Source organism: Bos indicus, chromosome X, assembly GCF_029378745.1.
Source record: "Bos indicus isolate NIAB-ARS_2022 breed Sahiwal x Tharparkar chromosome X, NIAB-ARS_B.indTharparkar_mat_pri_1.0, whole genome shotgun sequence".
NCBI lineage: Eukaryota > Metazoa > Chordata > Mammalia > Artiodactyla > Bovidae > Bos > Bos indicus.
This window is the reverse complement of record NC_091789.1, coordinates 114705986-114733590: the sequence shown is the minus strand read 5'-3', so window position 1 is coordinate 114733590 and position 27605 is coordinate 114705986. Positions and strand designations below refer to the sequence as shown.

General features: G+C 39.0%; 1 protein-coding gene across 4 annotated transcripts in view; it reads left to right on the top strand.

Annotated features, from left to right (window-relative positions):
- The window catches only part of CFAP47 (cilia and flagella associated protein 47), a 562308-nt gene that overhangs the window by 491993 nt on the left and 42710 nt on the right, over positions 1 to 27605 (top strand). For 3 of the 4 annotated variants that reach the window (XM_070784976.1, XM_070784975.1, XM_070784978.1), the window contains 2 exons: positions 409 to 568; positions 12033 to 12268. In XM_070784976.1, the coding sequence (XP_070641077.1) occupies positions 409 to 568; positions 12033 to 12245 (373 nt within the window). In that variant the 3' untranslated portion in view covers positions 12246 to 12268. Of the gene's footprint in view, positions 1 to 408; positions 569 to 12032; positions 12269 to 27605 lie in introns of those variants that run through there. The other variant, XM_070784977.1, reaches the window with a different exon arrangement.

The following is a 27605-nucleotide window of genomic DNA, read 5'->3' as shown; positions in this document are numbered from 1 at the left end:
CATGCTGCAATTCATGGGGTCGCAAAGAGTCGGACATGACTGAGCGACTGAACTATTTACAAATAATTGAATTTTCATTTGGGACCTTGGATTCTTCCAGTTTTTATAGTAATGGCATTGTATTCTTTGTACACTATAGAAATAAGATATGATTTTAAAAATCTTTAAGATTCCATTTTTGTCACCCTGGAGAGAATGACACTCCAGTAATTTTTTAAATGCCCAATCACTGTTATTCTGTAAGCATTCCATAAAGTAAAAAGTATCAGACTCATGGCTGTAAAGCACCATTAATGTTTAATTGTAGTCCTATGCAATGGGATATAAGCCAAGCCCTATCCCCAGTTTTCATACAGAGAACAAGGTAATGATAAAGTTTTAAACATTGATAATATATTTTTGTTCCAGAAATCCTGAGTCATACATGGCATTCTTCCTACCTGGCAGTGATCCTGAATTTTTTGTAAAACCTCAGATTGGAGAACTTCTTCCTAAAGGAACTCTCATCACTGTGGGTTTTATACCCACAATGTACAGCAGGAAATACAAAGCAACATTAGCAATACAGGTGAGTTCTAGAAAGGTAATAGTCGAGGATATTTGATGTCACAAAATTCATTGAATGACTTCGGGAAAAAAACTTTCACTCAATGATCAATGGTAAAGAACAGCAACATTATCTTGCAAAAGTCAACATATTTCAACTGTTTTGCTTGTTTTAATTTCCTTTTGGTCAAAAAAGAAATTTTAAATGTGAAATATAACCCAAATGTTGTTATCATCAATGGAAATAGGAAATTGCTTCTTTTCCACACTGAGGAATTGTGGAAGAGATAAATAATGACTGAAAAGTTATTTGTATAGACATATGATTTCCTATAATAGACTATCCAAAGGCTTTGGGTTTCCCAAGTAGCTCAGAGATAAAGAATCTGCCTGCAGTGCAGGAGATGCAAAAGTTGCAGGTTACATCCCTGGGTTGGGAAGATCTCCAGCATAGGAAATGGCAACCTGCTCCAGTATTCTTGCCTGGAAAATTCCCTGGACAAAGAAGCCTGGCAGGCTACAGTCCATGGAGTTGCAAAGAGTAGGACACAACTGAACACCACACCCCTTTATTCAAAGACTCTAGGTGATTTCCAATAGGGATTTTGAAACCTTTGATTTCAAAGGATAAAGGATAAGGTGTTAGGAAAATGTTAAGGTCTAAAATGAAGAAAATTAAACAGAAAATAAAATTTATTTTGAATTGAAACAAAATAGTGTGAAATGGGCCATTAATATAAAATAATGTTAAAGTGATCATTTTGTTAAAATGTAAGGTAAATACAACTCTGAAAATTTATTCAGTAAGTAGAATTTCTCCATAAAATTTCCCACATCTGTCCTACTATGAACGTTTGGCTAAAGGTAACCTTCAAGTTATTTTGGAAAAGATGTCTATTCCCACTGTCTTTTTTCCGTAGCCCAGGCACAAGGGAATTGTAGTCATATTTCGAGACACAACTACTGATGCCAAAGTGACTACTAGACTTCTGAGTCAGACACTAATTAGGCAGCCCCACCCGCAGAAAAATGTGTTGTTACTGTTTTAATGAATAGAGAAAAATTTTGAATATTGCTTGAGAAGAGCATTTATTTTTCATCTTTTTGAGACCCCTTACAATCCAGGTAATAAAAATATAAAGCATCTGGAGCCTTGCTGCACATAACTATTTCCTGAGTTAATATTTGATTACAATTATTATGTTAATGTGCTTACTTCTTAAAATGATATTTTAAAGAGAGATTTGTGAATAAAATTATATTCAGTTTATAACATATGGTGGATATTTCTGAAATTAACTATTAATATTTAGGAAGTTTTACCAACAAAATTCTGTTTCTGATTTCCCTGTGAAGACTTGACAATTAAATCACTAGCAGCAGAACTGAAGGGTTTCTGTGAAAGAATAAGTTTATATGGGATCAACTGAGAATATAACATTTTGATTAGTGTGAAGTAGTATAGTTTGATAAAGTGTATATGGGGAAAATTGAGAAATCACTATTTTGATTTAAGAAATCACTGTTGATCCTATTTCTATTATGGAGAATTTAAAATATGCCCCAAAATGGAGAGAATACTTACTCTCTGTGCACTCATCATCCTACATGAACTCTTATCAACCCAAGGCCAGTCCTGTTTCAAGTATGTTTCCACCCCCTTCCTCACTTCCCATATTATTTTGAAGAAAATCCAAGACTTCCTATTACCTACAAATATTCTCTGTTGATCTCTAAAAGATAAAAATCTTAACCATGATACCATTATCATATCTAAAAATTAATAATAATTCCTTAATACCAGTGCATACTAAATATCCATTTGAAAGTAAAAGTCACTCAGTCATGTCTGGCTCTTTGCGACCCCATGGACTATGCAATCTATGGAATTCTCCAGGCTAGAATACTGGAGTGGGTAGCCTTTCCCTTCTCCAGGGGATCTCCCAACCCAGGGATCAAACCAGGGTCTCCCACATTGCAAGCGGATTCTTTACCAGCTGAGCCACAAGGGAAGCCCAAGAATACTGGAGTGGGTAGCCTATCCCTTTTCTAGCAGATCTGCCCAACCCAGGAATCGAACCAGGGTCTCTTGCATTGCAGGTGGATTCTTTACCAACTGAGCTATCAGGGAAGCCCCTAAGTATCCATTTAGTGTTCAAATTTTCACTTGACTCATACATCTCATATTTTTTCATTTAAATAAATATGTAAAGACATAAAAATAGTAGTCCTATGAATCCTTCTCCCAGCTCTCCCAGTGGTGACATCTTATACAGCTGTAGTAAAATATCAAAACAAATATATTAATAAGATAGTGTTAACTAGAAGAGACCCTATTCCATGTTTTGTGCTTTTCACATCCATTTGTGTGTCTGTGTGTATGTTTGTATATGTCTGGTTCTAGGCAATTTGAATCCATTTGTAGATGTATACGGAGAAGGCAATAGCACCCCACTACAGTCCTCTTGCCTGAAAAATCCCATGGACCAAGGAGCCTGGTGGGCTGCAGTCCATGGGGTCGCAAAGAGTCGGACATGACTGAGCGACTTCACTTTCACTTTGCACTTTCCTGCATTGAAGAAGGAAATGGCAACCCACTCCAGTGTTCTTGCCTGGAGAATCCCAGGGATGGGGGAGCCTGGTGGGCTGCCGTCTATGGGGTCGCACAGAGTCGGACATGACTGAAGCGACTTAGTGGCAGCATAGATGTATATACCTATAATCACAAGTGAGGTGGAAAACTCTTCCTTCACAGCAGAGGAAGTATGTCTTACTAACTCTTTCTAGTCAAGTCCAACACTGTAATTCTCTGTCTACCCATGGCAACTAGTAATCTTTTCTCCATTCCTATGATTTTGTGATTTCTAAAATATTTTATAAATAGAATCATGTGCAAGCTTTTGAGACTGGCTTTTTATGCCCAGTATAATGCCCTTGGTGTTCATAAATTTTATTACATATATCAAATCAATGATTTTGAAATCATGGTTCAAATAATGTCTGACTCCAAAACCCTGCTCTTAATGATAACAACATGATGTCTCACATAATAAATGTGAAGAATTTTAGAAGTTAATTCACTGTCTAAATGAAAATTATTGTTTACATTATTATCATCTTTTTAAAACTGTTTGAAACATTAAGTCAATTAATACTTGTAACATATGAAACATATAATTTTCATTGTGTTTAATTGGAAATTAAAAGTGTTTTTAAGAACAGTTTAGTTAAATATTACCCTTTACAAACTTCAACAACCATGTTAGCAAGCTTCATAAGTTCCCTTTCAACTAAACCATATTTAGAGTGAGTAAAAAGTGTCTTTTCTCCACTATTATACAGAGCATATAGCACTAGCTTTGAGAGACTTAAGTTAACTTAATCAGAGTGTTACAAAAAGCACTGTAACTCAGAGTGGACAGTCCATTCAGCTTCCGTGGTGGACATGATGAATCTTAGTTTATACAAACTTGTGAGAACTCTAGAATTACCCAAGATAAAATATATAAGGATTGTACAAAAGAAATATTTATATGTAGAGAGGCCTAGGCATAGGCATAAATTACATATATTAGTTTTAAGGGAATTGGCCATTGTCATGAAATTGTGGGAAATGGTATTATATACATGTATCTTGGTTTGTATTTTCTCATAAGTAGATCCTAAAATAAGGATTCAAGTACATGTAGCATATTTACCATGTGATCACAGGAAACAGATGTAGAGAAGCCAGGATATGAGACACAGAAGGAATAGAAATCAATAAAGGGTGCATTTACCAAGGCAATTAGCAGAGAGGGCCCCTGTGATTTAACACCGTGGGCGTTCTCTGGGAAATCATGTGGAACCCATACCTTAGAATATTCACACTTGAGGGGGCCAGGAAGTTTGGAATGTTTATACACCACCTGCCACTGTTCAATCATTGATTGAGGACTGTTCCCAAGGATTGTTAACTCCCTGACAGCAGAGAAGCCTTCTGAAGTTTCTAAAAAACTTCAAAGAGGTGAAGATACTGGCAATTGAAAGTTGTGCAGCAATGAAATGGAAACCTCTGAGGGATGTAGGTGGGTACAGAGCACATCTGCTAACATTGTTTCCATTCATGAGAATGTACCCTTTAAAACATAGCTTTGAGAATTTATTCCATGAGGTCATTGGCTTTGGTTGATTCCGTTTCAAACTAGATAACCATTACTTAAATGTGGAAATTTCATCTGTTTAAAAAATACTTGTTTTTTAAAATTCATTTAAACATAATTGCATATAATAGTCAATTTGGCATTCTTATGTAAGAGCACAGTGATTCTTTGACATATTAGTGACATGAAGGTATTCATTTACTTTCATATCATTTTCATTGTCCTTGTGCTCAGTTGTGTCCAACTCTTTGTGACCCCAGGGACTGTAGCCCTCCAGGCTCCTCAGTCCATGGAATTATCCAGGTAAGAATACTCGAGTGTGTTGCCGTTTCCTTCTCCAGGGGATCTTCCCAACCCTGGGATCAAATCTGGGTCACCTGCATTGACAGGCAGATTCTTTACCAACTATGACCCTTGGGGAAACCTAGGTAGAGGAATACCTTATCTATTTTATATATAGTAGTGTGTATATGTCAATCCCAGTCTCCCAATTTATCCCTCCTTCCTGCCTTACCCATTAACCATAAATTCATTCTGTACATTTGTCACTCTATTTCTGTTTTCTAAAGTTCAGTTGTACCATTTTTTACATTTCCACATATAAGTGAAAGTGAAGTGAAAGTGAAGTCGCTCAGTTGTGTCCGACCCTCAGCGACCCCATGGACTGCAGCCTTCCAGGCTCCTCCATCCATGGGATTTTCCAGGCAAGAGTACTGGAGTGGGGTGCCATTGCCTTCTCCGAGAAGATTTCCACATATAAGCGATATCATATATTTGTCTTTCTCTTTCTGACTCAATTCACTAAGTATGATAGTCTTATAGCTGCATCCAGGTTGCTGCAGGAGGCATTATTTCATTCCCTTTAATGCTAATCTACCATTGTATATGTGTACCATGTCTTCTTTATCTATTCATCTGTTGATGGACATTTAGGTTGCTTCCATGTTCTGGCTATTGTAAATAGTGCTGCAATGAACATTGGAATGCATGTATCTTTTCAAATTTTGGTGTTCTTAGTGCATATGCCCAGGAATGAGATTGCTGGATCACATGGTAGCTCTTCTTTTAGTTTTTTAAGAAACCTCCACACTGTTCTCCACAGTGGATGTACCAGTTTACATTTCCACCAGCAGTATAGAAGGGTTCCCTTGCCTCCACACCCTCTCCAGTATTTATGTTTTCAGATATTTTGACAATGGCCATCCTGACCAGTTATAGGCTTCCCAGGTCGTGCTCATGGTAAAGAACCTGCCTGCCAATGCAGGAGATGTAAGAGACCAGGGTTCAATCCCTGGTCTCAGAAAGATCCCCTGGAGGAGGAGATGGCAACCCACTCCAGTGTTCCTGCCTGGGAAATTCAGTGGACAGAGGAACCTGGCAGGCTATAGTCCATGGGGCCACCAAGTGTCAGACACAACTGAAGACTTAGCATTCTGATCAGTGTAATGTGATACCTCACTGTAGCTTTGATTTGCCTTTCTCTAATTATTAGCGATGTTGAGCATCTTTTCATGTGTTTTTTTCTTCTTTGGAGAAATGACTGTTTAGATCTTCTGCATAATTTTTGATTGGGTTGTTTGGTTTTTGATAATGAGCTGCATGAGCTGTTTTTATATTTTGGAGATTAATCCCTTGTAGATTGTTTTGTTTGCAAATATTTTCTCCCATTCTATGGGTTGTCTTTTCATTTTGTTTATAGTTTCCTTTGCTGGGCAAAAGCTTGTAGATTTGATTAGGCCCCATTTGTTTATTTTTGGTTTTATTTTCATTATTCTAGGAGGTAGATCAAAAAAGATCTTGTTTTGATTAATGTAAAAGTGTTCTGCCTGTGTTTTGCTCTAAGAGGTTTATAGTATCTGACCTTACATCTAGGTCTGTAATTCATTTTGAGTGTATTTTTGTGTATCATGTTAAAATGTTCTATTTCTTTTCTTTTACATCAAGCTATCCAGTTTTCCCAGCACCACTTATTGAAGAGACTGTCTTTTCTCCAATGTATACTCTTGCCTCCTTTGTCATAGATTACTTGACCACAGGTGTGTGGATTTATTTCTGGACTTCCTATTCTGTTCCATTGATCTATATTTCTGTTTTTTGTGCTACTGCTATACTGTTTTGATGACTGTAGCTTTGTTGTAGAGTCTGAATTCAGAGAGCATGATTCCTCCAGTTCCATTTTTCTTTCTCAGGATTACTTTTGCTATTTGGAGTCTTCTGTGTGTCTATACAAATTATAAAAATTTTTGTTCTAATTCTGTGAAAAATGCCCTTGGTAGTTTGATAGGGATTGCATTGAATCTGTAGATTGCTTTGGACAGTATAATCATTTTCACAATATCGAGTCTTCCAATCCAAGAACATGGTATATCTCTCCATCTGTTTGTATCATCTTTGATTTCTTTCATCAGTATCATATAGTTTTCTGAGTATAGGTCTTTTGCCTCCTTAGATAGGTTTATTCCTAGGTAGTTTATTTTTTTTTGATGTGATGGTAGATGGGATTTTTTCCTTAATTTATCTTTCTGATCTTTGGATGTCAGTGTATAGGAATGCAAGAGATTTCTGTGTATCACTTACTGCAAAATTACTTGAATCTTAATTGAAATGTATACAGTAACATTTAGGATTTAAAAGTGTATTTATCGGTTATTATTTTCAGATGGTCTTGTAGATATGTTGGGCAAAAGAACAGATACTTACATGTAGTTACCATGTGTATCACTAGGTTCTGAATGGGAGAGTACATCCCTTCACATAGCTCACTACTGTGTACCCACTAAGCTCGGGCATGGATGCAGGTTCCTTCATGTAGCTCATACATTTGTACCCATAAGTGAGTCACTTATAAACATTTACAACCACTTATGCACAATCACCAAAATGTAGCTGTGTTTTTCAAATTGAACATCCTTATATGAAGTAAAATGTTATTTAACCCAGTTGTAGTATGGTTCTTGGTTTGTCTGCTCAACAACAAAGCCAGACTCATTGATTCTGAATACTTAATTACTATGAACTGGATAGAAGGGCCAGTTCAGTACAGTTCAGCCGCTCAGTCGTGTCCAACTCTTTGCGACCCCATGAATCGCAGCACGCCAGGCCTCCCTGTCCATCACCAACTCCCAGAGTTCACTGAGACTCACGTCCATCAAGTCAGTGATGCCATCCAGCCATCTCATCCTCTGTCGTCCCCTTCTCCTCCTGCCCCCAATCCCTCCCAGCATCAGAGTCTTTTCCAATGAGTCAACTCATCACATGAGGTGGCCAAAGTACTGGAGTTTCAGCTTGAGCATCATTCCTTCCAAACAAATCCCAGGGCTGATCTCCTTCAGAATGGACTGGTTGGATCTCCTTGCAGTCCAAGGGACTCTCAAGAGTCTTCTCCAACACCACACTTTAAAACATCAATTCTTCGGTGCTCAGCCTTCTTCACAGTCCAACTCTCACATCCATACATGACCATAGGAAAAACCATAGCCTTGACTAGATGGACCTTTGTTGGCAAAGGAATGTCTCTGCTTTTGAATATGCTATCTAGGTTGGTCATAACTTTCCTTCCAAGGAGTAAGCGACTTTTAATTTCATGGCTGCAATCACCATCTGTAGTGATTTTGGAGCCGCCAAAATAAAGTCTGCCACTGTTTCCACTGTTTCCCCATCTATTTCCCATGAAGTGATGGGACCAGATGCCATGATCTTCGTTTTCTGAATGTTGAGCTTTAAGCCAACTTTTTCACTCTCCACTTTCACTTTCATCAAGAGGCTTTTGAGTTCCTCTTCACTTTCTGCCATAAGGGTGGTGTCATCTGCATATCTGAGGTTATTGATATTTCTCCAGGCAATCTTGATTCCAGCTTGTGCTTCTTCCAGTCCAGCATTTCTCATGATGTACTCTGCATAGAAGTTAATTAAGCAGGGTGACAATATACAGCCTTGACGTACTCCTTTTCCTATTTGGAACCAATCTGTTGTTCCATGTCCAGTTCTAACTGTTGCTTCCTGACCTGCATACAAATTTCTCAAGAGGCAGATCAGGTGGTCTGCTATTCCCATCTCTTTCAGAATTTTCCACAGTTTATTGTGATCCACGCAGTCAAAGGCTTTGGCATAGTCAATAAAGCAGAAATAGAAGTTTTTCTGGAACTCTCTTGCTTTTTCCATGATCCAGAGGATGTTGGCAATTTGATCTCTGGTTCCTCTGCCTTTTCTAAAACCAGCTTTAACATCTGGAAGTTCACCGTTCACATATTGCTGAAGCCTGGCTTGCAGAATTTTGAGCATTACTTTACTAGCGTGTGAGATGAGTGCAATTGTGCAGTAGTTTGAGCATTCTTTGGCATTGCCTTTCTTTGGGATTGGAATGAAAACTGACCTTTTCCAGTCCTGTGGCCACTGCTGAGTTTTCCAAATTTGCTGGCATATTGAGTGCAGCACTTTCACAGCATCATCTTTCAGGATTTGAAATAGCTCAACTGGAATTCCATCACCTCCACTAGCTATGTTCCTAGTGATGCTTTCTAAGGCCCACTTGACTTCACATTCTAGGATGTCTGGCTCTAGGTGAGTGATCACACCATCGTGATTATCTGGGTCATGAAGATCTTTTTTGTACAGTTCTTCTGTGTATTCTTGCCATCTCTTTTAATATCTTCTGCTTCTGTTAGGTCCATACCATTTTTGTCCTTTATCGAGCCTATCTTTGCATGAAATGTTCCCTTGGTATCTCTAATTTTCTTGAAGAGATCTCTAGTCTTTCCCATTCTGTTGCTTTCCTCTATTTCTTTGCATTGATCGCTGAAGAAGGCTTTCTTCTCTCTCCTTGCTATTCTTTGGAACTCTGCATTCAGATGCTTATATCTTTCCTTTTCTCCTTTGCTTTTTGCTTCTCTTCTTTTCACAGCTATTTGTAAGGCCTCCCCAGACAGCCATTTTTCTTTTTTGCATTTCTTTTCCATGGGGATGGTCTTGATCCCTGTCTCCTGTATAATGTCACGAACCTCAGTCCATAGTTCATCAGGCACTCTATCTATCAGATCTAGGCCCTTAAATCTATTTCTCACTTCCACTGTATAATCATAAGGGATTTGATTTAGGTCATACCTGAATGGTCTAGTGGTTTTCCCTACTTTCTTCAATTTAAGTCTGAATTTGGCGATAAGGAGTTCATGATCTGAGTCACAGTCAGCTCCTGGTCTTGTTTTTGCTGACTGTATAGAGCTTCTCCATCGTTGGCTGCAAAGACTATAATCAATCTGATTTCAGTGTTGACCATCTGGTGATGTCCATGTATAGAGTCTTCTCTTGTGTTGTTGGAAGAGGGTGTTTGTTATGACCAGTGCATTTTCTTGGCAAAACTCTATTAGTCTTTGCCCTGCTTCATTCTGTATTCCAAGGCCAAATTTGCCTGTTACTCCAGGTGTTTCTTGACTTCCTACTTTTGCATTCCAGTCCCCTATAATGAAAAGGACATCTTTTTTGGGTGTTAGTTCTAAAAGGCCTTGTAGGTCTTCATAGAACCATTCAACTTCAGCTTCTTCAGAGTTACTGGTTGGTGCATAGACTTGGATTACTGTGATATTGAATGGTTTGCCTTGGAAACGAACAGAGATCATTCTGTCATTTTTGAGGTTGCATCCAAGTACTGCATTTCATACTCTTTTGTTGACCATGATGGCTACTCCATTTCTTCTGAGGGATTCCTGTCCCCAGTAGTAGATATAATGGTCATCTGAGTTAAATTCACCCATTCCAGTCCATTTTAGTTTGCTGATTCCTAGAATGTTGACATTCACTTTTGCCATCTCTTGTTTGACCACTTCTGGTTTGCCTTGATTCATGGACCTTACATTCCAGGTTCCTATGCAATATTGCTCTTTACAGCATTGGACTTTGTTTCTATCACCAGTCACATCCACAGATGGGTATTCTTTTTGCTTTGACTCCATCCCTTTGTTCTTTCTGGAGTTATTTCTCCACTGATCTCCAGTAGCGTATTGGGCACCTACCAATCTGGAGAGTTCCTCTTTCAGTATCCTATCATTTTGCCTTTTCATACTGTTCATGGGGTTCTCAAGGCAAGAATACTGAAGTGCTTTGCCATTCCCTTCTCCAGTGGACCACATTCTGTCAGATCTCTCCACCGTGACCCGCCTGTCCTGGGTTGCCCCACGGGCATGGCTTAGTTTCATTGAGTTAGACAAGGCTGTGGTCTTAGTGTGATTAGATTGACTAGTTTTCTGTGAGTATGGTTTCAGTGTGTCTGCTCTCTGATGCCCTCTTGCAACACCAACCATCTTACTTGGGTTTCTCTTACCTTGGACGTGGGATATCTCTTCGTGGCTGCTCCAGCAAAGCACAGCTGCTGCTCCTTACCTTGGATGAGGGGTATCTCCTTACCACCACCCTTCCTGACCTTCAACGTGGGATAGCTCCTCTAGGCCCTCCTGCGCCCGTGCAGCCACGGCTCCTTGGACATGGGGTTGGTCCTCCTGGGATAGAAGGGCCAGTTTCAAGTAAAACATGACCATTCCAGATGTGCAAGCAATTCCTGAATTTAACATTCATTGACAGATATCACATTACATATTAAATCCTGATAATGACTACAGTATTTTCTTGACCTGAACTTCTCTTGAGTGAGTTTTCTGAACATACATGATACAATTCTTATGTGAGGCAGAAGTCCTGGATAAACACAGGTAGCATCAGGAAACTCTGTAAGAGCAATGTGATTTAAGTATGAACATACATGTGCAGAAAATGCTAGACAACCTAATTCAGTATTGTCATTCTGCACAAAAATGCAGAAGAAATGAAGGGTTTTTAAGTAAATTCCTATGTAAGCTGTACTGACTTGGATTTAAATTTTGATTTTCATTAATGAGTTTGCACCATGCTCAATAATTACAGGTAGTTATATTAATGATGTACTTTCATAATCTTAAAAACAGAAGCTTGACATCATACCAGTTGGTTCTATAGCCATATTGGAATTCCCTTAGATAAATCCTGCAAGGTATTATTTCCATTACATATAGTTCATGCTAGGTGATAGTCTCATGCAAACCAAATAGATGGCTTCACCCACAGGGCAGACCTCTAAGTGTGACTTTTTATTGAATGTTTTTTAATTCATAAAGCCAAATGCATTCCTGAATTTATTTTCCACACTAATCATTTATTTATCAGATTTGTGCCCTTAATGCACAAATGCAGTTTCAGTTTTGTGCCCTTCCCATACCTTACATGGAGAAGAGAGAAGTTGTTAATTTGGTAAGTATTTTCTCACATTTTTCTGAGTCCCTGGATATTGTGTATAAAGTCTCTTCCTCTCCTTGTTTCTAGACAGAAGATATGTACTGGTTGTATGAGATCAATGGGTTACCTCAAATTTCCATACTGCCGTTGAAAGCAAAAGCCAAAGTTGATGCTCATAACGAGATGTTTGACAAAAAGCCAGCTCGTCGGCGTAATTTTCTCTATGAAAATGCTCAACTCACAAGAACAGGGGTTTCCTCTACGATCAAGGGGGCTCGTTTGATGTTAAACAATAAATAAAAAAAATTGTTTTTCCCAAAATATTTCTTGGTCTTGCTACTGCTGCTAAATCGCTTCAGTCGTGTCTGACTCTGTGCGACCCCATAGATGGCAGCCCACCAGGCTCCCCCGTCCCTGGGATTCTCCAGGCAAGAACACTGGAGTGGGTTGCCATTCTTGGTCTTAAGTAGAGTTAAATATATTTTAATGATGGTTATTTCATTTTTCAGATATTTCTGAGAACTACTATTTCAAGTATCAATATAATAGAGCATTTTATTTTAAAACTGACTAAATCTATTCTAAATGTTCTATTCTGTTGAACAAAGAATGTTCAAACTATCACATGATTGCACTCATCTCACACACTAGTAAAGTAATATTTAAAATTCTCCAAGCCAGGCTGCAACAGTAGTGAACTGTGAACTCCCAGATGTTCAAGCTGAATTTAGAAAAGCCAGAGGAACCAGAGATCAAATTGCCAACATCCGCTGGATCATCAAAAAAGCAAGAGAATTCCGGAAAAACATCTGCTTAATTGAATATACCAAAGCCTTTGACTGTGTGGATCACAACAAACTGTGGAAAATTCTTAAAGAGATGGGAATACCAGACCACCTGACCTGCCCCTTGAGAAATCTGTATGCAGGTCAAGAAGCAACAGTTACAACTGGACATGGAACAACAGACTGGTTTTAATTGAGAAAGGAATATGTCAAGGCTGTATATTGTCACCCTGCTTATTTAACTTATATGCAGAGTACATCATGAGAAATGCTAGGCTGGATGAAGCACAAGCTGGAATCAAGATTGCTGGGAGAAATATCAATAACCTCAGATATGCAGATGACACCACCCTTATGGCAGAAAGAGAAGAAGAACTAAAGAGCCTCTTGATGAAAGTGAAAGAGGACATTGAAAAAGTTGACTTAAAACTCAACATTCAGAAAACTAAGATCATGGCATCTGGTCCCATCATTTCATGCAAATAGATGGGGAAACAATGGAAATAGTGACAGATTTTATTTTGGGGGGCTCCAAAATCACTGCAGATTGTGACTGCAGCCATGAAATTAAAAGATGCTTGCTCCTTGGAAGAAAAGCTATGACCAACCTAGACAGCATATTAAAAAGCAGAGCCATTACTTTGCCAACAAAGGTCCGTCTAGTCAAAGCTATGGTTTTTCTTTTTTTTTTTTTCCCATGGCCTCTTTGGTGGATTCTTTTTTTTTTTTTTCTAATTTTATTTTTAAACTTTACATAATTGTATTAGTTTTGCCAAATATCAAAATGAATCCGCCACAGGTATACATGTGTTCCCCATCCCGAACCCTCCTCCCTCCTCCCTCCCCATACCATCCCTCTGGGCCGTCCCAGTGCACCAGCCCCAAGCATCCAGCATCGTGCATCGAACCTGGACTGGCAACTCGTTTCCTACATGATATTTTACATGTTTCATTGCCATTCTCCCAAATCTTCCCACCCTCTCCCTCTCCCACAGAGTCCATAAGACTGTTCTATACATCAGTGTCTCTTTTGCTGTCTCGTACACCGGGTTATTGTTACCATCTTTCTAAATTCCATATATATGCGTTAGTATACTGTATTTATGTTTTTCCTTCTGGCTTACTTCACTCTGTATAATAGGCTCCAGTTTCTAAAAAGCTATGGTTTTTCCAGTTGTCATGTATGGATGTGAGAGTTGGAATATATAGAAAGCTGAGCACCGAAGAATTGACACTTTTGAACTGTGATGTTCGAGGAGACTCTTGAGAGTCCCTTGGACTGCAAGGAGATAAAACCAGTCAATCCTAAAAGAAATCAGTCCTGAATATTCATTGGAAGGACTGATGCTGAAGCTGAAACTGCAATACTTTGGCCACCTGATGCGAAGAATGGACTCATTTGAAAAGACCCTGATGCTGGGCAAGATTGAAGGCAGAAGGAGAAGAAGACAACAGAAGATGAGATGGTTGGATGGCCTCACCAACTCGATATACATGAGTTTTAGCAAGCTCTGGGAGTTGGTGATGGACAGGGAAGCCTGGCATGCTGCAGTCTATAGGGTTGCAGAGTCAGACATGACTGAGTGACTGAACTGAACTGAAATCTATTCTCTGAATATTTTATACTTAATTTCTAAGTTATATATGTGTTATAAAATGAACTGGTTGCAAATATTGGAATTAGTTTAAAGTACAGGAGTACATTGGTAGTAAAACTGAAAAATGATTTCAACTTATAAATCCATGCACATAAGCATATATACTCCATATGATCCTATATTGAGTCTTAAAGTAGTAAAGATATATTTCAAAATGATCCAGAAAAATGTTATTTTCTTAAAGGAGAATATGTTGTTTGATTCTTATCACTGAGGGGAAATAGAATACTAAAGAGCCAATATGGACCATTGTTGGGCTTCCCAGGTGGTTCTAGTGGTAAAAAAAAAAAACACCTGCCTGCCAATGCAGGAGACATAAGAGACATGGTTTCCATCCCTGAGTTAGGAAGATTGCCTGGAGGAGGGCATGGCAGCCCATTCCAGTATTCTTGCTTGGAGCATCCCATGGACAGAGGAGTCTGGCAGGCTACAGTTCATAGGGTCACAAGGAGTCGGACACGACTGAAGCAAGTTAGCACACACACATGCTTGCATGGACTATCTTTAAGACAACTTGAGACAAAATGACTGCCTCTACCACACGTGATTCATGTGATTTTAAACAAGTCACCTTTGTGTGTCCTATTTCCTTTTGTGCAAAATAAAATAATTGTACTAGGAATAAAAGTTGGCATCAGATCAGATCAGTCGCTCAGTCGTGTCCCACTCTTTGTGACCCCATGAATTGCAGCACGCCAGGCCTCCCTGTCCATCACCAACTCCTGGAATTCACTGAGACTCACGTCCATCGAGTCAGTGATGCCATCCAGCCATCTCATCCTCTGGCGTCCCCTTCTCCTCCTGCCCCCAATCCCTCCCAGCATCAGAGTCTTTTCCAATGAATCAACTCTTCGCATGAGGTGGCCAAAGTACTGGAGTTTCAGCTTTAGCATCATTCCTTCCAAACAAATCCCAGGGCTGATCTCCTTCAGAATGGTAGTATAGCTAAATCTAGTCTACCACCTGTTTTATGCAAATAATTCTTTTTACAATTTTGATTGGCTGAAAAAAATCAATAGAGGAATATTGAATAACACAAGAAGATTACATCAAATTTAAATTTCATTGTCTATAAATAAAATTTGGGGGGAGCCACATCCTTTTTTTTTTTTTCTTGGCTGCCCTAGGTCTGAATTGCACACATGGGATCTTCTTTGTAGCATGCAAGATCTTTAGTTGTGGCATGTGAGATCTAGTTCCTGACCAGGGATTGAGCCTGGGCCCCCTGCATTGGGAACTTGGAGTCTTAGCCATTGGACAACTAGTAAAGTCCCTCGTTTTTTTATAAATTGTCTGTAACTGCTTTTGTAATACAACAGTGAAGTTAAGGGGAAAGAAGCCATATGCTGCAAAGTTTGAAATATTTACTGTCTGCATGTTGAGGTGTGACAGAAGACAACAAAATTCTGTAAAGCAATTATTCTCCAATAAAATATTTACTCTCTGATACTGTAAATAAAAATTTTGGCAATCTCTGTACTGGGCCAGGAATGACCTCTAGGAACCACTGTCAGTGGATTGATCATAATTTCTTTGGATGGTGTTAAGTAGAATTCTCGAGACACATCTATGAGATCAGTTAATCTTGTCTGCAGTTATTGAAGTAGAGGAGAGTGGAGGCTCACATACCCAGATTTGCCATCCTGGAAAGGACAAAAACTAAAATTCTACAAATTTCTAAAAGTCCTTCTTGTTCTCTAGCCCTTGGAAGATGTCTCTTTGAGTATAGAGTCATAGATTATTTGTCTGTCCTTACCTCTGCTGTACTGTTGGATTATTTACATACTTAAATGCAGAGAAGGGCGTGTGAATAAGAACCTGGAGGACATGTTATTATTTCATGTTGTGAATATTTCAAAAATGCTTAAAATGGCAATGCTACATTAGATGCTTCAGATTTAATCCTGGATGTTACCTTCTTCAAAAAAGGTATCTGTAGCTAGAAATGTTAGTGCTGACTATTATTTGTCCAAATGAAAATGTGACAGAAGCAACTCAAGTAGACAAAATGGAATAGTGAATGAAATTCTAAGAATCCAAAGGTGTTAGGGGATTTATGGAGAGGAAACTGTTGCTTTGTATACTTTAGATCATTTCTTAGTCCATCAGTTGTAAATACCAGTGGCTTTTAAAATTCAAAGGGCATCACCCACTCTCACTTCTATTCAACATAGTGTTGGAAGTCCTTGCCATGCAAAAGAAACGAAAAAATAGGTATTCAAATCGAAAGAGAAGAGGTCAAGTTGTCACTGTTTGCAAATGGCATGATTATAGAGAATCCTAAAATCTCCACACAAAAACTATTACTACTAATAAATGAATTCAAGAAGGTAGCAGGATACAAGATTTGCCATCTACTTCTCTAGTTGTTTTTTCTTCATTTCGTAGTCAATATTTTTTTAATGAAGTATACTTGATTTACAATGTTGTGTTAATTTCTGCTGTATAGCAAAGTGATTCAGTTATATATATATATATATATATATATATATATATATTCTTTCTTTTATATATTCTTCTCCATTATGGTTTATCACATGATATTGAATATATTAATAGTTCTCTGTGCTATACAGTAGGACCTTAGTTGATGGTGGCTTTATAGAATGTCTTTAGGAGTGTCCTTTCCTCTTAGTTTTTTGATCAGGTGGTTTTTGTCTTTTCTTTGGTTGATGTGGTGATTGATTGATTTGCATATTATGACCCATCCTTGTGAATTTGGGACGAATCCCACTTGGTTATGGTGTATGATTTTTTTGGTCTTGTTACATTCGGTTTGCTAATATTTTGTGGGGAATTTTCACATCTATATATTAATGAAAGATGTTGGACTGTAATTGCCTTTTTTGGTCGTGTCTTTGTCTGATTTTGGTATCAGGGTGATGGCAGCTTTGTGGAATGTCTTTAGGAGTGCCCCCTCCTCTTCAGTTGTTTTGGAAGATTTTGAGAAGGATCAGTATAAGTTCTTCTTTGTATGTTTGATAGAATTTTGCCTGTGAGACCATCTGGTCCTGGACTTTTGTTTGTAGGGAGTTTTTAAATTACAGATTCTACTTCACATCTAGTGACCAGTCTATTTAAATTATCTATTTCTTCTTTTTTAAAATCTGTTTCTTCTTGATTTAATTTTGGTGGGTGGTATGTTTCTAGAAACTTGTCTGTTTCTTCTAGGTTGTCAAATTTGTTGGCATATAATTGTTCATAGTATTCCCTTATGGTTTTTTGTATTTCTACAGTAGAATACAAGATTGATATACAGAGATCTGTTGAATTTCTTTAAAGTAATAATGAAGTACCACAAAAAGAAATTGAAAAAAAAAATCCTGTTTAAAATTACATCAAAATAAAATATCTAAGAATAAATATAACCAACAAGTTTAAAGACCTATATACTAAAAACTGTAAAACATTGATAAAAGAACTTGAAGATAATTCAAAGAAATGGTAAGATATCCCATGCTCTGGGACTGGAAAAATTAATATTGTTAAAATGGTCATACTACCCAAAGCAAACTACAAATATAATGCAATCCCCGTCAAAATACCCATGATATTTTTCACAGAAGTAGTAGAAAAAGTAATCCTAAAACTTAGATGGAATGAAAAAATACACAGTGTTGCCAAAGCAAACCTGAAGAAAAAGAACAAAAAGCTAGAGGTAAAACCCTTCCAGACTTCAGATAAGACTACAAAGCAAAAGTAATCAAAACAGCATGGTATTGGCACAAATATATAGGTCAATGGAATATGCCAGAGAGCCCAGAAACAAACCCGCACACCTATGGTCAGTTAACCTGTGACAATGGAGACAAGAATATACAATGGAGAAAAGACAGTCTCTTCAGCAAGTGATGTTGGAAAAGCTGGACAGCTACTTGTATATCATTGAAATTAGAACACTTTCTCACACCATATACAAAAACTCAAAATGGTTTACAGCCCTACATACAAGACGTGTGCATTCTCAGTGGTGTCTAACCTTTTGCAATTCCCATGTACTATAGCCTGCCAGGCTCCTCTGTCCATGGAATTTTCCAGGCAGGAATACTGGAGTGGAGTGCCATTTTCTTCTCCTGGGGATCTTCCCAACCCAGGAATCAAACCCATGTCTCCTGCATATCCTGCATTGGTAGGCAGATTCTTTACCACAGAGCCACCTGGGAACCCCAAATGTAAGACTTGACACCATAGAACTCCTAGAGAAGAACATAGGTCAAACAGAAGCAAAATTTTCTCTGAAATAAATTATAGCAGTATTTTCTTAGATCACTCTCCCAAGGCAAATGCAGTAAAAGCAAAAATAAACAAATGAGAAGTATTCAAATTTAAAAGCTTTGATGCAGCAAAGGAAACCATCAACAAAAGGAAAAGACAAACCATCAACAAAAGAAGAAGTGGACATCAGAGGATGAGATGACTGCATGGCATCACCGATGCAGTGGACATGAACTTGGGCAAACTCTGAGAGATGGTGAGGGACAGGGAGGCCTGGCATGCTGCAGTCCGTGGGGTTGCAAAGACTGAACAACAGCAACTATATATATATATATACACACATACACATATGTATATAAATATACACACACAATGAAATATTACCCAGCCATAAGAATGAATTAAATATTGCTATTTGCAGCAACACAGATATTCCTAGATAATATTTTACTTTGTGAAGTAAGTCAGAGAAAGACATACTATATGATATCACTTATATGTGGAATCTAAAAAAATAGTACATACAAAGCAGAAACAGACTCATAGACATAGAACACAAACTTATGCTCACCAAAGGGGGGAGGGAGGGTGGAAAATGAGGAGTATGGAATTAAAGAAAACAAACTACTTTACATAAAATAGATAAGCAACAAGGACCTTCCTTATAGCTCAGGGAACTATATTCAATACTTATAATTACCTATGATGGAATATAATCAGAAAAAAATAATTGAATCACTATGCTGTACACCTAAAACCATCACAGTATTATAAATCAACTATACTTCAACTTTAAAAAAATGAAAGGGCACCAAATCAATTCAGAGACTAGAACAGTTACATGAGGTTTAGGGGGAGTAACCAGATATAGAGCTAACAATGTCCACACAATTCTTTCTTATCTCTAGAGGACACAGAACATGCTGTTGATATTTGTAGCTTCATATTTAGAAATAAATCTTAAAAAAAAATTAAAAGGTTTTACTTGGAGCCTCTTGATCACAATTTGCTCATTAGTATGTGAATTTCCTGAGGAATAGAATGTTCCATATGAAGTTGACAGTGTACGTTTTAAAATATACATATGCAGATTTGAAATATCTAGGTTCTGTGAACATTGTCCAAGTCGCTCAGTCACTCGGTCATGTCTAACTCTTTGCGACCCCATGGACTGTAGCCTAGCAGGCTCCTCCATCCATGAGATTTTTCAGGCAAGAGTACTGGAGTGGGTTGCTCTTTCCTTCTCCAGGGGATCTTCCCAATTGAACCCAGGTCTCCTGCATTGCAGGCAGACTCCGTACCCTCTGAGCCACCAGGGAAGCCCAAGTATCTACCAATTCCCTTGTGTGTTTATGCCCTACTTAAGAAACACATGCTGAATAATTGCTCCAAGCTAGGTCCTGTACTCTGGAGAAGGTGATGGCACCCCATTCCAGTACTCTTGCCTGGAAAATCCCGGGGATGGAGGAGCCTGGTGGGCTGCAGTCCATGGGGTCGCAGAGTCGGACACGACTGGGTGACTTCACTTTCCCTTTTCACTTTCATGCATTGGAGAAGGAAATGGCAACCCACTCCAGTGTTCTTGCCTGGAGAATCCCAGGGACAGAGGAGCCTAGTGGGCTGCTGTTTATGGGGTCACACAGAGTCAGACATGACTGAAGTGACTTAGCAGCAGCAGGTCCTGTACTGAATTCTGAGATATAAAAACAAATGAGAGCTGATCAGACCTTTCTGCATGTTCTCCCTGACTGGTGAGGAAGACAGGTGTAAGCAGGTAGTTTCCAGACCACATGGAAAATGCTGTGATTGAGACCTTGGTATAGAAACAGAGGTGGGGACCTGGCTGGGAAGTAAGGAAAGACTTCACAGAAGACACTGCATTTGACCATGGTATTAATAGAGTTGGAATCTCCAGATATAGAAGAGGAGTGTGACCTCTCAGACTAGGAGGAGGGACGGGTGCCAAAGTATAAAAAAATGTGACAGTACATAACATGTCCAGGAGTAAGAACTGGTTGGAACTCAGGATTAGTCGGTTGGGGATTGATAGAAAATGTGTGAACAAATGTGAGTGGGAGCACATTTGCAGCTCAGGGACTACATGGAGTCAAGTGATAGGAAGATGGGTTCAAATCTGAATGAACTAGTTTAGGTAAATAAAGGACATTTATTTTGAAATGGCCAGTTAGCAAGTAAATATATTTGTATGGAACTTTTAACATGAGTTTGATTCTGATATAAATTTTGTGACTTATTGGTATAAGTAAAAAGCAAAGCATGATTATGCTTATAAAAGCAGTGGTTCTTAGTTAATTGTCTCAGTTGATTGCTAAAAATGCAGTTGCAGGGTTCACTCTCCTTCATTTTCTGGGTCATTATTTGAGGCTAAATGCAAGATTCTACATTTTAAGTGTGCTTAGGTGTTTCTAACGTTCACACGTTAAGACAAAATGTTCAGTAAGAGAAGAGTGCCATGGATATGACTCTAAAAACAAACATTTCAAGAGTAGCAAGCAAAGAGAAGAGGCAGTGATATAAACTGAGAATTTGGTTAAAGAGAAAAATGTCTAGATCTTACTTCTGACTTTGGGGTATACAATCCATGGATCTTATCCCCACTGACCCAACCAATCATACAGCAAAGAATAGTTCCTGGAGAACAGACTGGGCAATATAGGGTATTTACCCTGGGAAGGAAAGGCTTAAGTAGGCATTGTGAGGAATCTAGGGAACTTTTGAGTCCTATCCAACCATCTTGTAAACAAAACACATCATTGAAAGATACAAGCAAGGAGGAAAAAAAAAAATCGTTCACTTAGGGTCTTTCTTCTGATCAAAATCAAGGACTATAAGGGTTAAAGTGAAGTTGCTCATTCATGTCCAACTCTTTGGGACCCCATGGACTGTAGCCTACCAGGCTCCTCTGTCCATGGGATTTTCCAGGCAAGCATACTGGAGTGGGTTGCCATTTCCTTCTCCAGGGGATCTTCCCGACCCAGGGATTGAACCCAGGTCTCCTGCATTGCAAGCAGACACTTTACACTCTGAGCCACCAGGGAACCCCCTCTGTAAGGGTTAGTTTGGTTAGTTTTTGGCAACTTCTTTTAGTCTTTTTATTTCTAGAAATATCTACGTTTTGCCCTTACTTTGGAATTACGCTTTCTCTGGGCATAGAATTCTAAGTTCAAAATTATTTTCCCCTCGGCACTTTGAAGCTATTACCCCATCTTTTATGGGCCTTTCTTGTTGATGAGAAATCTGTTGTATGTCAACTTTACCTAAAAGATAAACTGACACTTAGCTTCTAAGTTTTTTTTTCCTTTCATTCTTTATTTCCTGAAAATTTCTTTATTATATATCTAGCAATGGGTCTATTATATTATTTCATTCTTGTTATTCTGCTTGGTATTCAAAGTGTGCTATCATTTTGAATACTTATATCTCTCTTCAATGTTAGAAAATTCTCAACTAATATCAAATATTCCTTCTCTTCCTTGCCTGCATTCTCTATTTTGGAAAGAGATCCCAAGAGCGTAGGGCCTAAAGCATGAGCATAAGGAATCTCAGTAGATCTTGTGGGGATATTTACATCTTGTGCATTGATTTTACCTTTTTTTATCTCTTTACTGTGTGGTAGATGAAATGTTCAGGGCTATCTTCCAAGTCAGTAATAGGCTTTTCAATGATGTTCAATTTAGAGTTTATCCTGTTTTTTGATTTTATTGTTTATTTTGATGATATTTTGTATTTCCCATACTTCAGTTTTTCTTTTATTCACCTTTTAAATGTATGTAACTTCTGATTTAATGTTTTCTTGTTCATTCTTTAATAAGACTTTATCTCTGAGTATCCTAGCCATGCATACTATATAGCATTTGTCAACATAGTCAATAAAATTAACATCATGAGTATGTAATTCCTGTTCTGATGTTTATCTTGTTAGTTGTCTTTCTCAGCATTAGGTCTCTTCATGAATTTTTATTTTTTAAAAAGTTTTAGGCCATGCCTCATGGCATGTGGGATCTTAGTTCCCTGACCAGGGATCAAACCTGTGCTCCCTACATTGGAAGTGCAGATTCTAAATCACCGGACCACCAGGGAAGTCCCTTTTCATGCATTTTAGAATGGTAGATCACAGACTTATCTAAAGGGAATATATAATTTTTTACTTACTTTGCATTGTTTTCTCTTTCTTTCACTCTCTCAGCTCTTTCCTCCCTGACAAGACCTTATGAGGCTACTTCCAGGAATGTCCTAGGGCTCTCAGTTGACAAGTAGCTCTCATAATGAAGGCTTGGGTCTCCTCCCTGGTGGGATATGAAAGAAATACAGAACTGATTAGTGAGCCTCAGGCAGCTCTGGTTACACGGCCAGCTGCTGCTCTGTATAAATTGCAGCCTCAGGCAGGAGTTTCCAGTATTTTTTCACCCTACCTTTAGAAATCACGGAGAAGGTGACGGCACCCCACTCCAGTACTCTTACCTGGCAAATCCCATGGATGGAGGAGCCTGGTAAGCTACAGTCCATGGGGTCACTAAGAGTCGGACCCGACTGAGCAACTTCACTTTCACTTTTCACTTTCCTGCATTGGAGAAGGAAATGGCAACCCACTCCAGTGTTCTTGCCTAGAGAATCCCAGGGACGGGGGAGCCTGGTGGGCTGCCGTCTCTGGGGTCGCACAGAGTCGGACACGACTGAAGCAACTTGGCTTTAGCTTTAGAAATCATAGTCCCTGGATTTAAGCAGTGAAGCCAACTCCTTTTCTCCATTTCACATGAAATATCTCTAGCCCTTCTTATCCCAAAGAGGGAAACTGCCTGATTTGGAATATAGACCATCAACTCCATTAATTACTCCACCTTTCTATATTGTCTTCTGTATATTAAAATGTCTATCTTGTCTTTTTGTTTAGTGGCTGTTTCCAACTCTTTGCAACCCTGTGGACTGTAACCACACAGGCTCCTCGGTCCATAGAATTTCCAGGCAATAATACTAGAGTGGGTACCCATTCCCTTCTCCAGGGGAAGTCTCTTTGATTCTTATTTGTATTTTCTATCCATGATTGTGAAATTTTTAGAGCCAAAGCATATACATCAAAAAAGGAACATAGAGTACCTTTTTCCCAGTGTCTCTGGGTTATTTTTAACTACACATTTTATTAGACTGTTGGAAATAGAATTAATAAATGAAATCCAATCACTTTCAAGTAGAAATAGCTATGGAATTTCTAGAGACTTAATTATATAGATTATAATCAGTTACTAAAGTTTTATGTTTTTTTTTTCCTCTATTTCAGGAAATACTTAGCTTTATAAAGAGTTATGTAAAACTTTGCAATTCAATCAACTAATGAAGGATATTGGAACTGGTTCTTTCTCATCAGCTATCAATTGAAAAGAGCTTTGGTCTCTACATTTTAGGATTAGATAAGTAATTTTTATATTTTTCTCTGTCAGATTTAGCATATTCTCAGTGAATACATATCAGATTGTTGGATCTTTATATCTTTACTTATTAATTAACATGTTCCTGAGTAAAATTCTGAAGTACTCTCTGTTGTTAAGCTTTAACACACTGTGTTTTACCCAGTTTTAAATTGAAGGCCTTATCTTTTTAAAATTATATCTGCAAGGAAATAATTCTTTCTTCTTACAAGAAATACTTTACTAAAGTGAAACATTAGCCAGTGGTTTCATTTGTCAGGCAGCATTCTCTATATTGACAGGTTAACAATTAATTATTCAAGTGAACTAAGATTATATTAGGGGCTTCCCAGGTGGCTCAGTGGGTAAAGAATATGCCTGCAATGCAGGAGTTGCAGGAACCATGGGTTCAATCCCTAGTTCAGGAAGATCCCCTGGAGGGGGGCTTGGCAAACCCACAACAGTGTTCTCGCCTGGAGAACCCCACAGACAGGGGAGCCTGGCAGGCTACAGTACATGGGGTCACAAAGGGTCAGACATGACTAAAGCTACTGAGCACGCATACACACAAGACTATATTAATGAATTGTTAATTCACTCTTCTGGATCACAGCTGAGAAGTTTCCCTAATACACCCCAGGTCACTGACCACATGAACCCCAAGTCTCCAGACAGCCAGCAGGGTCCTGCTCCCTTTGTGTTTTCATCTGCTTGGATTCCAAGGGGGTGAGTCTGAATCAGTTTGTCTGTTACTGGCCTTCCTCCATGATCTGGCTGAGGACATTGTACTGTCTTTTCCAACGCTGCTTTTTCTTTTCTCTGCATAAATCAGATCTTCCTCAGTGTTCCAGCCATATTCACACTCTACACCCTGACTCAGCCAGGTCTACATCAGACCTGAAGCTTTCTCATGGTTCCTTGTCTCTCTCTCTCTTACTTTTGCCAACCTTTGCCAACTACTGAGCTCTCCTGTTCCCTGCCATCATGCCAGCCCTGAAGACAGGCGTTTGACAATTTGTGTCCTCTGATTCTGTCTTATGTTGCATTCCCACAAGGAAAAAAAAAATTATATGGTATTTTAGGACAGGCAGTCTGTTTGGGAGTTAGCACCATTAGAGGAGTGAGAAAGTGAGTGAGACCAAATATGAAAGTAGAGGAAGCCAAAAACATAAAATAAAAGATGAAATACTAGCAGGTTTGTTCTGTGTTCAAATGGGGTTCTCTGCAGTCCAGGATATGCCTGGACTTCTGCAGTCCAGAAGAATATGCCTCAGAGTTATCCTCCTTGTTTCTCAGAGGGTAGTTTGGTCCATGGTTTTCTCCCCAGTTCTCATTTGTTATTGCTAAGGGCTACTCTGTGGGCTTCCCAGGTGGCTCAGTGGTTAAAAAAAAAAAAATCGACCTGCCAACTCAAGAAACACAGGACAGTTGATTCAATCCCTGGGTTGGGAAGATCTCCTAGAGAAGAAAATGGCAACCCACTCCAGTATTCTTACCTGGGAAATCCCATGGATAGATGAACCTGGTGGGCTGCAGTCCATGGGGTTGCAAAGAGTCAGACACGACTGAGCAACTGAGTATGCACACACAAGGGCTGCTCCATAGGAACTTTACTAAGGGCATTAATTCACATGTGTATGAAAGAAAGCCCTTAGGCAGAAATTTGCAGTGGGTCAGGGCTGTTGTACTAGCCAGTGAGTGCTGGAAGAATACAGGAGAGGTACTATAGGAACGGATGAATCACTCCCATCCTCTAATACTTATGTAGTAACTGTTGACATATGTATCACAGAGAAGTGAGGGCATCCCCACTACAGGCATATGCTGTCCAGTCAGTGGTATTTGTGAGACGCCCCCAAGAAGGGGCTCATCCAAAGTTATCTGCTTCACTCATGCCTTTGGTTCTCTCTTACCAATAGCTTCATCTCTTTCAAAAGACAAATATCACTGGTCTCTAGATTTAAGTCCTCAGTATCCATATTCATCCTCCCATATCACCCCACGATCTATTGCAAAAAGAGCATGGAACTCACCTGGGAAAAGCCATCAGATTCTTTCCCTAGGAATTTGGCATTGGGACGGGAGAAGCTCTTTTGATCTTGATCTTTCAGTTAAGTAAATTTGGGAGCCAAGTATAACAATGTCTACAGCAGACAAAACATCAGTAAGGCCCAACTTCAGGTAGAAAAATGTAATAAATGTGCAAAAAGAAACAAACTGGAGCTGCTATGATGTATCTTGCTTACTAATACCATTCACTGGCTTGTTCATACCACTGGGGAAATCCATCTATAAGGATTATCTTTGGGTTATACCTAAATCCTGATGGGAGAAGGCAATGGCACCCCACTCCAGTACTCTCTTGCCTGGAGAGCCCCATAGATGGAGGAGCCTGGTAGGCCTCAGTCCATGGGGTCGCTAGGAGTCGGACACGACTGAGCGACTTCACTTTCACTTTTCACTTTCCTGCATTGGAGAAGGAAATGGCAACCCACTCCAGTGTTCTTGCCTGGAGAATCCCAGGGACGGGAGAGCCTGGTGGGCTGCCATCTACGGGGTTGCACAGGGTTGGACACGACTGAAGCGACTTAGCAGCATACCTAAATCATGATAGATTTCTCCTTTATACTTAAACTTCAGGTGCTAATTCTTTACTCTGAGGGTAAAATCCAGATGGATTTCCTTCTGGATCTATTAAAAGAGAAAGCACAAGAACAGTGACATATGGAATAAGGGATATAGAAGGTTGATGGCCTCTACAATTTACCAAGGTCAGACTAAGGTGGGATAAGGGAGATGAGGTATATAACCAGATATAGAGATTAAATAAATCTATGTGAAAGTGTGTTAGTTGTTCCATTGTATCTGACTCTTTGCAATCCCATGGACTATAGCCCGCCAGGCTCCTCTGTCCATGGAATTCTCCAGGCAAGAACACTGGAGTGGGCAGCCATTCCCTCCTCCAGGGGCTCTTCCCAACCCGGGGATCGAACCTGGGTCTCCTGCATTGCAGGCAGATTCTTTACCAACTGAACCATAGCTTATTTGTTTATCATAGTCAAGTACGTTTCTTTCATTTTAACAATTTTGTTTGGTAAAATACACAGGGTTTACTATTTTAACCATTAAGTTTACAGTTTAGTGGCATTAACTACATTGACATTGTTCAACTATTAACTGCATCTAGCCTAGAACACTTTTCATCTTTTCAAACTGAAACTATTGAATTGGCCAAAAAGTTCAATCAGATTCCCAGTACATACCCCTTAAACAATAACTCCCTATTCTCCCCTCCCTTCAGCCCCTGGCAACCACCATTATACTTTCTATCTCTATGAATCTGACTACTTTAGAGACCTCAGATAAGCAGAGTCATACAATATTTGTCCTTTTATGGCTGGCTTAGTTCACTTAGCCTAGTATCCTCAATGTTCATCCTTATTGTAGCATATGACAGAATTTCCTTCTTTTTATAGCTGAATAATATTCCACTGTGTGTGTATGTGTGTATACATATGCCGCATCTCATTTATCCCTTTACTCACTAATGAACACTTGGGTTGCTTCCACCTTTTGACT